The sequence below is a fragment of the Carya illinoinensis genome, chromosome 13 (assembly GCF_018687715.1).
Source record: "Carya illinoinensis cultivar Pawnee chromosome 13, C.illinoinensisPawnee_v1, whole genome shotgun sequence".
Taxonomy (NCBI): Eukaryota; Viridiplantae; Streptophyta; class Magnoliopsida; order Fagales; family Juglandaceae; genus Carya; species Carya illinoinensis.
This window is the reverse complement of record NC_056764.1, coordinates 34,025,069-34,039,059: the sequence shown is the minus strand read 5'-3', so window position 1 is coordinate 34,039,059 and position 13,991 is coordinate 34,025,069. Positions and strand designations below refer to the sequence as shown.

Below are 13,991 nucleotides of genomic sequence, written 5' to 3'. Positions count from 1 at the left end.
TGGTATACAAAAGGTAACACCTATTTAAGAAGGGATATGGAAAAAAGAAATTCATGAAAATCGAGGCCCCGAAAATCTACAGCTGTGGCCCATAGAAAAAGAGTGCCGACAAAAAATAATCTTCTTCTAATGAAGACTCCTTATATTCAAACGTCCAATCATTTCGCTCATTCCAGTGCAGAATCTCTTTGGAACTTAAATAGTTGAAAATAACACACTGTGACACTGATCATAGTATTCAAATTACTCCATGTGGGTCTCTTACATATCAAATGTAGTTGGAAATTCATGACAAATAAATTTTGGACACAAAAAGAGGGATCCAGCACAATCTACCCGTGACAATATAAAGATACATCTATCACCAATATAGGGCGCCTACCAAACATAAAAGGGTGGGTAGGGTGTGAAAAACCATAGTACAATTCCACAAACAATCTCAGCTCCCAAACACATCTTTCCCACCCCACCATCGCTTTTTTCTTCAGCACTACTTGATCCATTGCCGGTGGAGTTCCCCTTAACTTAAACCATCAAAAGGAGACAGATTAATAAAAAAGAAGAGGAAAATACATAGCAAATATACAAGAGGATATAATTCATGTGTAAAAATCAACAAAAATCGAACTATAGACAAGAATAAAAGTGACTACCACTGGCAACCGTTGTAGTGCTGCTCCCTTTGGTGCTGTTTGAGTGTCCCTCAAATATTTTAGCCTCCGTTGAGTTAGGTGACAAATGCAGAAGGGCTGAATTCATCACCAATATTGTAAGCAATCAATTCGGATGCGAAGAAAATTGTAAAAATGCGTGTGGATAATACTCACAAACACACTCGGATATGTTAGAGGGTGCATGACAGGCGCTAGGAAGTGCTAGTGCGAGGGTTGCGTTTATCTTGAGGCCAAGATTGGGATCATCTCTGTCCTTGATTAGGACACACAGGCATTTCTTGCTCTTCTCAAGGACTTGCTTGATGCCAGTGCAACAGTCCAGGGTGGGAGTTTTGGCATCGCCACCGACGTAAGGAAGACATGTGGCGAGACCGACTAGTTGATCTGCACATTCTGCTCTATCTTTGTCCAAGTTTGAGCTTGCAAAGCCAAGAAGCAGCAACAGCAACAGCAGCAAGGTGTATGAGAATGCCAAAGGAGCGTTATTGGAGCCCATGTTGATGTGTAGAAAGAGGTAGACAAGAAGAGAGATGCTCTATGTCTTTTCTGCTTTGGTTGTGGCTTTATTGAATATGGGCAGCATGAAAAAAGGAGTTTGAATGGCAAGTAGTGGGGGTGTTAATTATTCTAAAGTCTCACTGGACACTTCACATGTGAAGGAGATGATTTGTCCTCGAATGGGCAGACTCTGCACTGGCTGTACACAAAACTTACCTACAATTAATATCAGTGTAGTTAAACAGCTAGGCATGTATATATTCCCTTGATCTGAGAGCAGCTCTCTATTGGATGTACTAGCTTTTATTTTGGTATGCCTTGCTCGAGTTCGAATCGTTTTATGATTAGTAATAGAATTTCTTGACACCTTGGTTTTTGGATTTTAGTATACTTGTAACAGTCAAGGTGTCCAGATTACTGAGATCTACTCCATTCCTCCTAACAAGTAAGGGATTACTGAGATCCAATACCCAATCTCCTAACAAAAAGTATCCATTTTGATCATCTAGATCCAAAAGTACACTGGATAGTTAGTAACTTATACTTTTTTTTTTCAAAGTTGAGTTGAGTGATTGGATAATAAAAGGGCGTACTCAATTGTCCTGTGTGTGACTTTCTTAAGATAACAGCATAGAGACAGAAGCATTTCTCTATTATATTCAACCAAAGAAAGAAACGGCTACTTTGTTCTGGAAACCCGTGATCAAATTTGAATGAATCCGTGATAATTTGGATCAATCCGTGATTGCCAACACATTAATAATGGTGTCTGGGTCCAATTTTGTCTCCCACTGTTATTTAACAAGTACAGAACAAAAACATTCTCCGTTTCTCTCGTGATGCTCTAAATGGCTGTGTTTGGGTGTTGAGGTGATCTCAAATAATCTGAGTTGTTCTGTAATTAGTAGTGTTTTGTGGGTCCTATTGAAATGTGTTTGAATGTAAGAAATAGATCCAGATATGTTTAACTTTTGATAGGAAATTGAAAAAGTTGTAGGTCCTATCAATAATTGGTTTGAGATAGGTTGAAATGAGTTTGACACCCAGACATACATATTCCATTGTCATTCCAGGTTGAAGGAATCTTGAAGGGTATTGGACTTTGCAGTGATTTTTGAAATCTGGAAACAATGCTCCATCAATGCTATCCTACGAAATTTACTGTATTTCTCGGATAAAGTTTTATTAAGAAAATGCTTTTTACTGCAAATGATCCCATCTCATGCATCTAATATGCAGAACACATGATGATACAATGATAACAAATTTAAGAATGTTAGAGCTATACCTTCTCAACCAGAGTTTATTCAATGGGGGGGACCCAACTTGAAATGGACAATGCAAGTAACTAAAGCACACACCTAGGCAAATAATCAATGCATTTTGTGAATAATTATCTAAAAAGCTTTTAATGCTAAATGGTCCAGACTCTTCCAAGAAACGTGGTCATAGGGATTTGTATCTGTCAAGGATGGAGTTGGGAAATCAGAAGAAACTACTGCCAAGAGAGAGAACAAAAATGGAACCCAGAAATTCTGGATTTGTATTACCCAGATTATGTGCATCAAATGAGCTGTGTTCATACAAGGGTCAAAGCTGTTAATAAATTAATTCAAGAAATTCTAGAAATCACAAAAATAACCATGCTAATTCTTATAGTTAAGTTAATTTGAAAATTGATGGAAAAAGGGGCAAAATTGATGGCCCATTATTTGAAAAGTGGAACTAAAGAAAACATCTCATCGAATGGAAGCAATAATCTTAAATTTAAAGGGGGAAAAATGAGAGATAAAAGATAGAGATAGAATATGTGTAAGGAGGTAAAATATCACAAGATCCAACCAATTAAAGGGTCATCACTAGAAGACAACGAAGAGAGGGGAAAATGGGATAGAGAGAAGAAAGGGAAGTCAAGCTGTCAAAGAGTCAAAAGGAAAAGAGGGGAGGGGACATAAATGATGGATAAAGTGACATAAAATAAGAGAAAAGCCAAAGATAAAGGGACACGGGCATATACGAGTTGGGGGGACTTTTGGGCAAAGCATCTTCAATCTCAAGAGAGGAGTTCAATCGATGGAGTTCAGACCGGGAAGAGAGACCTTAGAAATCTAATGTACAATGAGGATGAGAGACTATAAAATAAGCTTAATAGGGAGAGCACGGTCCATCATTTTTCTGGACCGGACATCTCTAGGGATTGGACCGGACCAGTAGCTATCGGTCTGGTCCAGTCTTTCCAATCTTTTTTTAAAATAGATTAATAAAAAAATTATTTAAAATACTAAATTAAAATTAAGTGATTTATTAAATGAGAATTATATAATAAATTGTACAATTATTAATATTTACAAATACTATATATTATAGTTATAAATTAAAAAATATAATACTTATGTAATATTGTGATATATATAATTAATTTATACAATTATTTATATAAATAATATATATAATTTTTTTAAAAAAATTTTTCATTCGGTCCGGACCGGAGTGAAAAATCCCTGTTGTGATATATATAATTAATTTATACAATTATTTATATAAATAATATATATAATTTTAAAAAAAAAAATTTCATTCGGTCTGGACCGGAGTGAAAAATCCCTGGACTGCGGACATGACCGAATGAATTCGGTCCTCCCATATTTGGACTGGACTGAATTGGTCCAGTTTGGACTGGCCAATTCTCAGCCCTACTTATTATAATGGGTTCTTCCCTCTCCAAATTCTTGTGGACGTAGGCCCAGTGTCGAACCACGTAAATCTGCGTTTTCATCTCTCTTTATTTTCTCAACATTTATTTACTGTTTACCGACATTGATGTAAGCACCAATACCATAAGGTCGTATTGGACCACTGTCAGGGGCCCACACAACATTAATCCAGGCCTGGAACAATCTTAATAAGGCCCAGAATGAATCATTCTCCCTTTTTTTATGTCTGTGATGTTTTTGGGCATTAAATTCAAAAATTGATAGAAAAAAGGGGTGAATCTAGTCTTCTAATTTACATCTCAACACTTACGAAGGCAATTTAATTTCCGACCTCACATCTTGAAGAGCACATGCCCATATTTAATATTTATCATAAACACATGTTGGAAAGGGATTGTATGCCACACTGTAATCAAGAGCGGATGGGGATCATAATTATAATGCAGCTCCACACCTACTAATAATAATAATAATAATAATAATTAATTTATATATATATATATTTTTTATTTACATGCCGGTACGAAGGACAGACTCCCTCCTCACCATTAACTTGATATGATATAATTTGTAAAAGAAGTTTAATAATTAAATTTTTTTACAAATAAAATCTTGTCATATGAACAATATAGATGATTTATCTTCTATACTGATTTGTGAATAAAAAAATTCTTTATGAAATTTATCAATACCGGTACTTATTTGTTACTTCTTGTGCTATGGGCCCCCACATGTATTTAATTTTTGAAATGGTAAATATGAATGTAGCATTAGAAACTGTGAGCACTTCACACAACTTGCATGTTTTTTTAATTGAATTTTCCTTTGTAGCCATAAACTAACATTTTTGTTTTCGTTTAAAACCCAAATTAACTAAATTTTAAGTAATGTACTTATATATATATATATATATTAATTTGTGCATTTGATTAAAATTTAACCTTTAAGATTGTGTGGTGTGATCAATTTTTCATTTATATAGATGGTTTGATCCTACGGATGATAGAATTTGAAATATATAAATAATTTAAGGCGGAATAAATTAAAATTTTTTATAATTCTGAATTTTCAAAAATAAATAGATAATAATTTTTAGATAAAAAGTGTAGCACGCACCACACAGTCAAATAGAAGAGTCAAATGGAAAAGCAGAAGGAAAAGAGCATAAGGCCCAAATATTCTGGCCCAACTAGCGGCAAATAGCCCGTTAAAATGTGGATGCGAGAGGTTCAAAACCCAACACAAAGGGGCACGATTCTAGTGGCATTGGCGGGTGTTTTTTTTTTTTTTTTTTTTATCCTTCCAAGAGGGACTCGAGGGAGGCTGTCCGTTGGTCTTCCATGGCTGCCAAGGTGGTGGCTACTGATAGAACTAAAGGCCATAGTCATACTCCCAGTGCTCACTCGTAGTTCTAAACGTTCAGCAACGGACCTCCGCCCCCACATGACGATCACCCCCACATTCGGCTCTAAGCGCCACCAATCACTGGTCCTTAGATCGTCGATCCTCTCCAGGCTTCTCCTTTTAGCTCTCACCATCGTCTCGCGCACACTCCTCACCCCCTACGACACCTCCGCCCTACTCAACCCTTCCTGCCTATCCCACCACGACGATCCCCCACCGATTCTCTTTCCTTCTGTGGCCTCCGCCGTCGAACGCGGCGTCGTGTGGGACTCCGTCTACTTCCTACGCATCGCCCACTGAGGCTACGAGTACGAGCAGTCCTACGCCTTCCTCCCTCTCCTCCCCCTCACAATTTCCTTCCTCTCTCGCACGGGTTTGTGATGTTCATTTCCTTCATTTGACTTCGGCTTCTTTTCCCCTTCGATTCCGAAGATAATGATCTTATTTTATGATCATTGTAAAAAAATAAACTAATTTTTTTTTTTTCTTTCAGTATTTGCGCCATTGGTACCTTTAATCGGATATAGAGCGGTGCTGGGGCTGTCTGGCTGTGTGATCAATAACCTCACGTTTATCTTCGCGGCGATATACTTTTACAAGTGAGTTTAATTTACTTACATTTTTTTCTTTGAAAGCGTTTCTTCTTCTTCTTCTTCTTCCTCGTCTAAGAATTTCATTTTTTTTGTCATATATATATATATATATGAATTGTAGTTCAAATTATTCAGTCTGATTTTTCTGTATATAGGTTGATGTATAAATCATTGGATTATTAGAATATACAATTGCTTAGACTCAAATTAAGTACTCTGCCTGTGAAAGTCTACTACATGCATGGTTTCTTCACATTTATATCTGTTTTTTTCCCTCCTCTAATTGCTTGTTGTTTTTCTCGTTCTCTTTTCACGCTTACAGGCTTTCAGTTATTATTCGGCGATGTAATGTTCTGGCCCATTCTATTGAAGTCGATGTTTGAAATAAATGATGAATCTAAGTGTAGTTGTTATTCTTGCTCCTGTTATGACAGATATTCAGAGAGTCTGTATGCCCTGTTTTCTATTGGAGGGATATACCACCTGTTCACAGGTGGAAATAGTATTGCTGTTCTTCTGCTTGCTCTCTCTACTTGTGCCAGGTCTAACGGAGTGCTTAACGCGGGCTATTTTTGTTTTCAGATGCTACATCGAGCTTATGATGCTGTATTTGTCAAAAAGCATGCTTATGTGAGATACCGTGTTGTTTCTCTGACATATTTTCTATTTATGGCTGAGGCTATTCTTTCTTTTCGTGGAATAAGATACTGGCTCAAGCAACGAAATTTTTTGAATCGGTCTCCTACAAAACAAGTTTACATGTTCGACCGTTCTAGTCTTGACATATGCATATAATCATTTTACATTTACCAACTAAGGTCTAAAGAAAACGCATAAAACTATTTGTTCATGCATCTCAATAGACTCCTTTGGCTCTATCACAAATGGAAACAGTAGTTCTTGTCAGCCAAAAGCATCCACCATTTTAGACCAAGAAATCAATTGATCAAAGGTTATCTGGTTTATTCTTTTATGTTTATCAAGAAAGTAGTACAGTCTCAGATCGTTGATTTGAAATTACTCCCTTTTTTGTGCAAGGCAATGTTCAGTTGTTTCATTGATGCATAGGGCAAGATGGTGATTTTGGTAATTCTTATTTCTATTCCAGTTGGCGGTACAGGTCCTTTTCTGGTGCTTTGCGCTGCATATGTATTTTCACTCCATTTATTGCGTTTCAAGCATATGGATACTACAGTATATGTCTAGGACATTCCATAGATGAAATGAGGCCCTGGTGCAAAGCAAGACTACCTCTTCTGTACAACTATATTCAAAGTCATTATTGGTATGCTCATCTTTTTTTCTAGTGTTGATGGGTTTTCACCTTGCTAATCGCCTCATTGCTTTTTATGCAGCTGTAATGCTTGAAACTCTTTTACCTATCATGCAGATAGATGGGTGATAGATTTAAAATTTTCCTTTTGCTTGTTAGACTTGCTTTACAGAAATATCTCGAAATGAATGCTTGTTTCACTGGGAGCATCATCAATTCTTTCATATCTGTTCTGAGCCTCATAAAATTGATTGCCTTCTCTAGCTTTCAGATAAAAAAAAATGGTTATTTTTTTAAGTCCATGTAACTTGCAGCAGTGAACTACGTCCCTGTGTATATTTAAATTCTCTTTCTGTTATATCTTGTAATATTATTATTATTTAAATAATGAAACACAAAAGAGACGTTTATATATATATAAATATTATACACACTGATGATTTCTTTTGATGCCAGGGGGGTAGGTTTCTTGAGATATTTTCAGCTGAAACAGTTGCCAAACTTCTTACTTGCATCTCCTATATTGTCTTTGGCACTTTGTTCTATTGTCTATTATGCAAAGTCAAGGCCTGAAATTTTTTTCTCACTGGACCTTCTAGCTTCTGTTGAGGAAAAGAATTCTTCAGCTGTGCTTTTCTCTCTGGAGACAATTCAAAGATCAAGTATTGCCCGCTTTCCAGGTAAATCTTTTTCTAAGATTCAAGGTATTACTAAAAAAATTGTGTTTCTTGACACTGATTTGACTTATGCTTTCATTGTAGGGAATATATCATACATCAAATCATGAATAGTTAAAGTCACTGTCTAGATAACCAGTTGGACCTATCTTTAGACATTTATTTTGGTCTCTTTCTATAGAGTGCCCAGAAGCGTACTCGTATTTTTTCATTTTTAGTGTTTGGCTCATTCTAATGTCTTCTACCTTATACTGTGGCCCATACTTTCATGTGTCTGCTTGTGGTGTGTAATTGGGCACATGAGCTAACTATATTCTTTAGAGGTGTGATCCTTCATTTTTCATTATGATGAACAACATTTACAGCCAATGATTGCTTGCAACAGGGCATCACAATCTCAGACAGAGGAAGCATATGACTAGAGGGGATCCTGTTGCTCTCCCACTGGAAAGTGATTCATTAGCAAAGCTGGGATACTTGACTGTCTCTTGTCTCCCATTTATTCTGCAATTGGCATTTATGGCTGCCACAGCATTTTTTGTCATGCATGTGCAGGTTAGACTCATTCATCTGTTAACTTTGACTATTTTCTTTGATCTGTTGAAGATTATACCGTTTATAAATTGGCCTTACTAATTTATTTTGCACTGGTTGCTTTCTCGTGTTGGTTCAACTTAGTTTTGAGCATGTAAAGGGTATGCTTGCTGATAATCATATGGAGATCCGTGGGTGTTATGTCTACAGCTTCATAGGTTTGGAAGTAGGACTACATAACCTGTGCCGAGTTTCATCTCTTTGCTCGCAAGAAAGTTGACCTGCTATATGTGGTTGTCTATTGGGTGCCCAATAGAGGTGTACATCAACTTGATTGATTTATGCTCCCCTATTAGAATAACAAAAGAGAATGAACAAAAACACCTGATTGAGCACTATTTTGCAAATATATAGCCCACTTATAACTCAAGAAAACATTGACAAATAAATGTTTCTTTTTATTTCTTTATTTCTGTGAAGCACAAGATGCTTTCAAATAAACTTGCATTTATTTTTTTATAGTTTCTGAAGCATGGAGTATTCCCAAATAAACTTCAAACTTGCCTATCCAAAAAAAAACTGAAATTCTGCAACCATCTTCCAAGTGCTTCGTAATGCAGGCCTTGGAACTACAATCTTTTAATCGGTGTCCATTATAAAAAAAATTAATTGGTGTCTTCGGAAAGAAGCTTAACAATTTCGGTGATGTTGCCTTATAATCTTTTGTGAATAACAATCCCATTGTATGGATCCTTTGAAAATGTTGCTTATTTTCAATTAATAAAAACTTGCTTATAACAATCTACTTCTGGACATACACTTGAGGTGCTGCACTCTGGTTCGTCATTAGAAGTATAAAGTAGTTCTTTGTTGTGCTTCTAGCTGTTTTCAAGTATATTTTAAATTAGCTGTTTTCAAGTGTATTTTAAATTTGCTGGATTGCCATTATTTGAAAGAATTGGTTATTCGCAGGTGGCTACACGCTTTTTGTCTGCCAGCCCTCCCCTTTATTGGTTTGCCTCAAATCTAATGGTACAACGTAAGAGATGGGCATACTCTGCAGCCTACATACTTGTTGGCAGTTTGCTATTTTCAAACTTTTACCCTTTCACATGATAAGGTCGGTAGTGGCCCTCTTACCCAAGAGCTGGTCTAAATGCACGTGGGTTTGCATCATTTACCTCGGCTTGGATTGATTTCATATGCAGAACTATAAGAGCTAAAATCAACTTCTTGTCTTAGCGGTAAAGCAAGATTGCCTTTGATTCTGTACGTAAATTAGCATTGTGCCAAAAACTGAATAAAATAAAAAAATTAGCATCATGTGAAGCTATATTTTTTTACAGGATAGAGAAGCTGTTCATTCCTGTAGGTTTGAGATGAGGCTTTTGTTGCAGCATTAGACTGAGAAAATGTCTTTCTATATCGTACCTCTGGGGGTGTAGGCATTCTACAGCAGCAGCAGCAGGCATAGACCCAAAAAGCAGTGGTACAAGATTGGGAATCCTCGACTATTTCTAGCCCACGTCTAACTCCACAGTTCCATTTCGGGTCCAGTTTTTGCTTGATCCTGGTTTGGCTTTGTTCAGGCAAATTCGTTGCTGCCTCTCTCTCTCTCTCCCCACTGATTTTTGTAAAGGCTGCTGCATGCTTGTGGGATAATATACATACATACATGTAAACAACTGATCATGAGTTGCTAAGATCAGGGAGACATTCCCTATTAACAACTGCATTCAACGTGCCCAAAATTTAAAAAATCTCTTAACCTTTTCATCAGTGCAAGAAGCTCTTGGTCCATGTAAATGGCATTAAGTGAATCTTGTTAGTTGAGAGATTGCATTATCCATTTATCCCTTTTGTATTGTTATCTATGTATGGATTTTCATTCTTGCGTCCATCTGAAGGCATTTTATGTTAGGTACTTATCTATCAGATTATATATATAGATAGATAGATATAGGAGGGTTACCAATGCCAGGAATAAGGAGACTTCTTATGTAAACAAGACTTTCTTTTTCCTTTATCGACAGAGAGTTAGAAGGTAAGTCCTATATATATATTTAACAAAATGTTAAGTTTCATGAAGCAGCAAGAGATAATATATATCCATATGAAAGGCAGGGGGTTTAATTTGGGTCAATTGCTATGAAATCTTGTCTCCCAGAAAGGAAAATATGCTAGATAATTTCTGGTAAACTTATCAAAACCGTTTTGAACGATTTTTATTTTTATTTTTATTTTCAAGAAAGTCGATTAATATGATAGGAATAGCTTGTGTACCAATGGCTCATTGGGGAACCTTAGGGGTCAGTCAGTCAAAAACTAGATCTCGGAATCAATTTTTACCTAATGTTTAGATGACTTTTAATTTGCACTCATCTTGTTCAGTTACTTCACACACACATGGCATATATGTAAAGCATCAGTCACAAACAAAGATTTAGATCCTTTGAAACTTTTTATTTCAAGTTTGTCTGTCACAAAGAAAAATTTTAATCCTGTGAACATGTTTGTTAAAGTCTGGAGCTTACCAAATTTTCCCAAAACATAACATTGTGTAACAGCAAGAAACTTCAAAACACAGTAATATAAAGAATATAATAAACACACAATGTGGAAGTAACTGGTATATGAAAATGGTACTTTTTTGAAAACTGGAAGAATATCCCATCCACCTGGAGCCAGCTAGATAGAAGGCAATAATAGTACAACTAGATAGAAGGCAACTGTTGCCGTTAATAGTTGGAGAGCTTGATTCTGCTTCAAGATTGTTTGGGATATTGAAATATTGTTGGATTGAATCATATATATTGAATAATATGGTAGGTATACCATCGAGTAATTTAATAATATATGGATTGAGTAATATCTTTATGATAGAAATAAAATAACATACTCAAAGGCAAAGAAGATGATCAATACCAGACAAGTACATGTGAGAACACTAAATATGTAACAAATAAGCCCAACAACATTGCGGTAGATAGCATTAGCATTTGGAATGGGTCGACAATTATCCCATCAATGCTAGAAAGTAAACACATATAACTCCAATGAAAGAAGACATGATTATTTGGTGTCTCAAATGGAGAAGAGCGTGAGTTCTGATATCGTACTTGAGGAAGGCTCACCAGAGTTTGGATGGTGGCTAGGAATTGGATGGATAGACCGGGGAATCCTCCAGCTCGCTGATCTTGATCACTGCAAACCAAAACAAAATTAATGTACCGTCATTAATTAGTAGTTTCCATTCTAATCACCTTCAACTTTCTTTTAAGTATTTTGATTTCTTTGGTACTTAGCCAATGTGCTTCGACCATAACAAATTAAGTAATTGCATTAATAATAAGAGCAATGCTACAAAACCTCTCTAATTTTCACACATCATAATTTTTTAAATTTGTTTAATTTTTTTACTGGTTTTTAGTTATAAACGATGGAAAATCTCATAAGCATTGAACACTGGAGAAATAAAAGGGATATTTATTGAAGCATAAATAAATTGAAAAAAAAAAAGGGAAAGTAAAAGCAATATTAATATGTACCCCCTGTTGATCATGAAGCTGTCACATGGTATGTGACAATGTTACACGTACGTTTCATACTATCATCATACTATCGCAGGTCCTATCGTATACTATGACCCCTCAGCTAGCTGATTCTGTCTCACACGCATTGTCCGAGGAAAACAGGTTCTGTGCGAGGAAAAAGTTGAGTTGTAGATATCCTCAGCTAGCTGTCAGTAGACCGCCAGCCCCGGAGTGTACTCCGGCCCCCAGCCTCCAGCCCCAGCCCACACTCCAGTCCACACTCCAGTCCAGTATTCAGCTGATTCGTCGAATTACTATACTATCCTCAGCTAGCTGATTCTGTCCGTAGCGAACAAATCATAATCCAAATCCAATCCAAATCCAATCCAAATCCAACTCCAGTCCACTCCAGTCCACTCCAGTCCAGTATTGTCAAATTACTATACTATCCTCAGCTAGCTGATTCTGTCCGTAGCGAACGGATTTGTGCCACATGGCGAGGAAAGGCAATATAAAAATAGTAGCGTAGGCAATATAAAAATAGTAGCGTGTGCGGAGTGAACTCCCATAGCAATCGTGTGCGGAGTGAACTCCCATAGACATGATTTCCATAAGCATTCCACATAAGCAGACAAGCATCATAACTGTCTTCTTCCCGAGATCCGGGAGTTCACTCCCATAGCAATCATGTCTTTTTCCATAAGCATTCCATAAGTAATTTTTTGCTTATTTTTTTCCATAAGCAATCATAACTGTCTTTTTCCTAGTATTCGACGAATAATTCTGCTAGACATTCGCGACATCTGCTAGACATTCGCGAATTACTATACTATCCTGATTGCGAACAGAGTAGCGAACACCACCATGGCGAAGTCATTTGCCTATCTCATTTGCCTATTTATAAGGCGAGGGTGTAGGCAATATAGCGAACGACATAGCGAGAGGGAATATGGCTGAAATGAATGGGAATAGGGCAGCTGGCGGGGCTGCTGGCGAACAGGGGTATAATCATTTCCCATGCTTTTTTTATAATCCATGCTTATGCTTTTACTTTTCCTTTTTTTTTTTTTTAATCAATTTATTTATGCTTCAATAAATATAATTTATGCCCAGAATTGAAGTAAATTTGCATTAATGCAAAATAGATATATTATTATATCCTATCAATTCAAAATAGAGTTGTAAAGTATAAAATTCTATTATTATTATTATTATTATTATTATTAATGCAATTAATTAATTTATTATGGTCAACTCAAAGCACCAAGCACCATGGCGTATAATATTTCAAAGGAATACTTAAAAAAAGTTGAAGGTGATTAGGGTAATTAATGACGCTACATTAATTTTGTTTTGGTTTGCAGTGATCAAGATCAGCTAGCTAGAAGACTCCTCAATCTATCCATCAAATTCCTACTCCCTATCCAAATCCTCATTCAAGTTTTGGTAAATCTTCTTCAAGTACGATATCAAAACTCAAGCTCATCTCCATTTGAGACACACAAAATAATCATGTCTTTTTTCATTGGAACTATATGTGTTTACTTTCTAGCATTGATGGAATTATCTCGACCCATTCCTAATGCTAATGCTCCTAATGCTAATGCTATCTACCACGACGTCGCTTGGCTTATTTGCTACATCTCTGGTGTTCTCGCATGTACTTGTATAGTATTGATCATCTTCCCTGCCTTTGGATGGGTTATTTTATCTATATCTACCATAAGAATATTATTACTCAATCCATATATTACTCTACATATCAAAAAATTACTCGATGGTATATCTACCATATTATTCAATATCTATGATTCAAATGATTCAAATCTTGAAAACGGCAACGTCCCGGTGGAGCAAGAAGAAGGTGGCGGTGAGCAACCAGAAGTTTGATGCCGTATTCTACATATAATAATGCTTCCTTGTTTGTGTGTGAGTTTTTGTAACTACATTAGTACTGCTTTATTCTACTCATGTGAGGTAATTGTAATTTTCTTTTAATACGCTGATGTTGTTGGTTGTTTGAGATACATTTATTCTAGTAATGTACGAGTGGTCTCAATTGAGATGATTTTCTGGCCATACGTACTTATT

The 13,991-nt window shown here is 36.3% G+C and overlaps 2 protein-coding genes and 1 pseudogene across 2 annotated transcripts; 2 read left to right on the top strand and 1 right to left on the bottom strand.

Moving 5' to 3' along the window:
* Nucleotides 1–200: 200 nt before the first annotated feature.
* Nucleotides 201–1,407, bottom strand: LOC122290710 (non-specific lipid transfer protein GPI-anchored 6). The gene is made up of 3 exons (XM_043098314.1): nt 828–1,407; nt 654–749; nt 201–524 (listed from the first exon to the last, which is right to left on the bottom strand). Exons 1-3 carry the CDS (start codon nt 1,168–1,170, stop codon nt 379–381), a joined length of 585 nt encoding a protein of 194 aa, XP_042954248.1. The 5' UTR covers nt 1,171–1,407; the 3' UTR covers nt 201–378.
* A 3,748-nt stretch (nt 1,408–5,155) lies between these two features.
* LOC122292281 lies at nt 5,156–10,237 on the top strand (annotated as a pseudogene).
* Nucleotides 10,238–12,491: 2,254 nt separating this feature from the next.
* On the top strand, nt 12,492–13,969 carry LOC122292286. Its single transcript, XM_043100541.1, has 2 exons — nt 12,492–12,902; nt 13,265–13,969. Exons 1-2 carry the CDS (start codon nt 12,850–12,852, stop codon nt 13,788–13,790), a joined length of 579 nt encoding a protein of 192 aa, XP_042956475.1. The 5' UTR covers nt 12,492–12,849; the 3' UTR covers nt 13,791–13,969.
* The last annotated feature ends 22 nt before the right edge of the window (nt 13,970–13,991 follow it).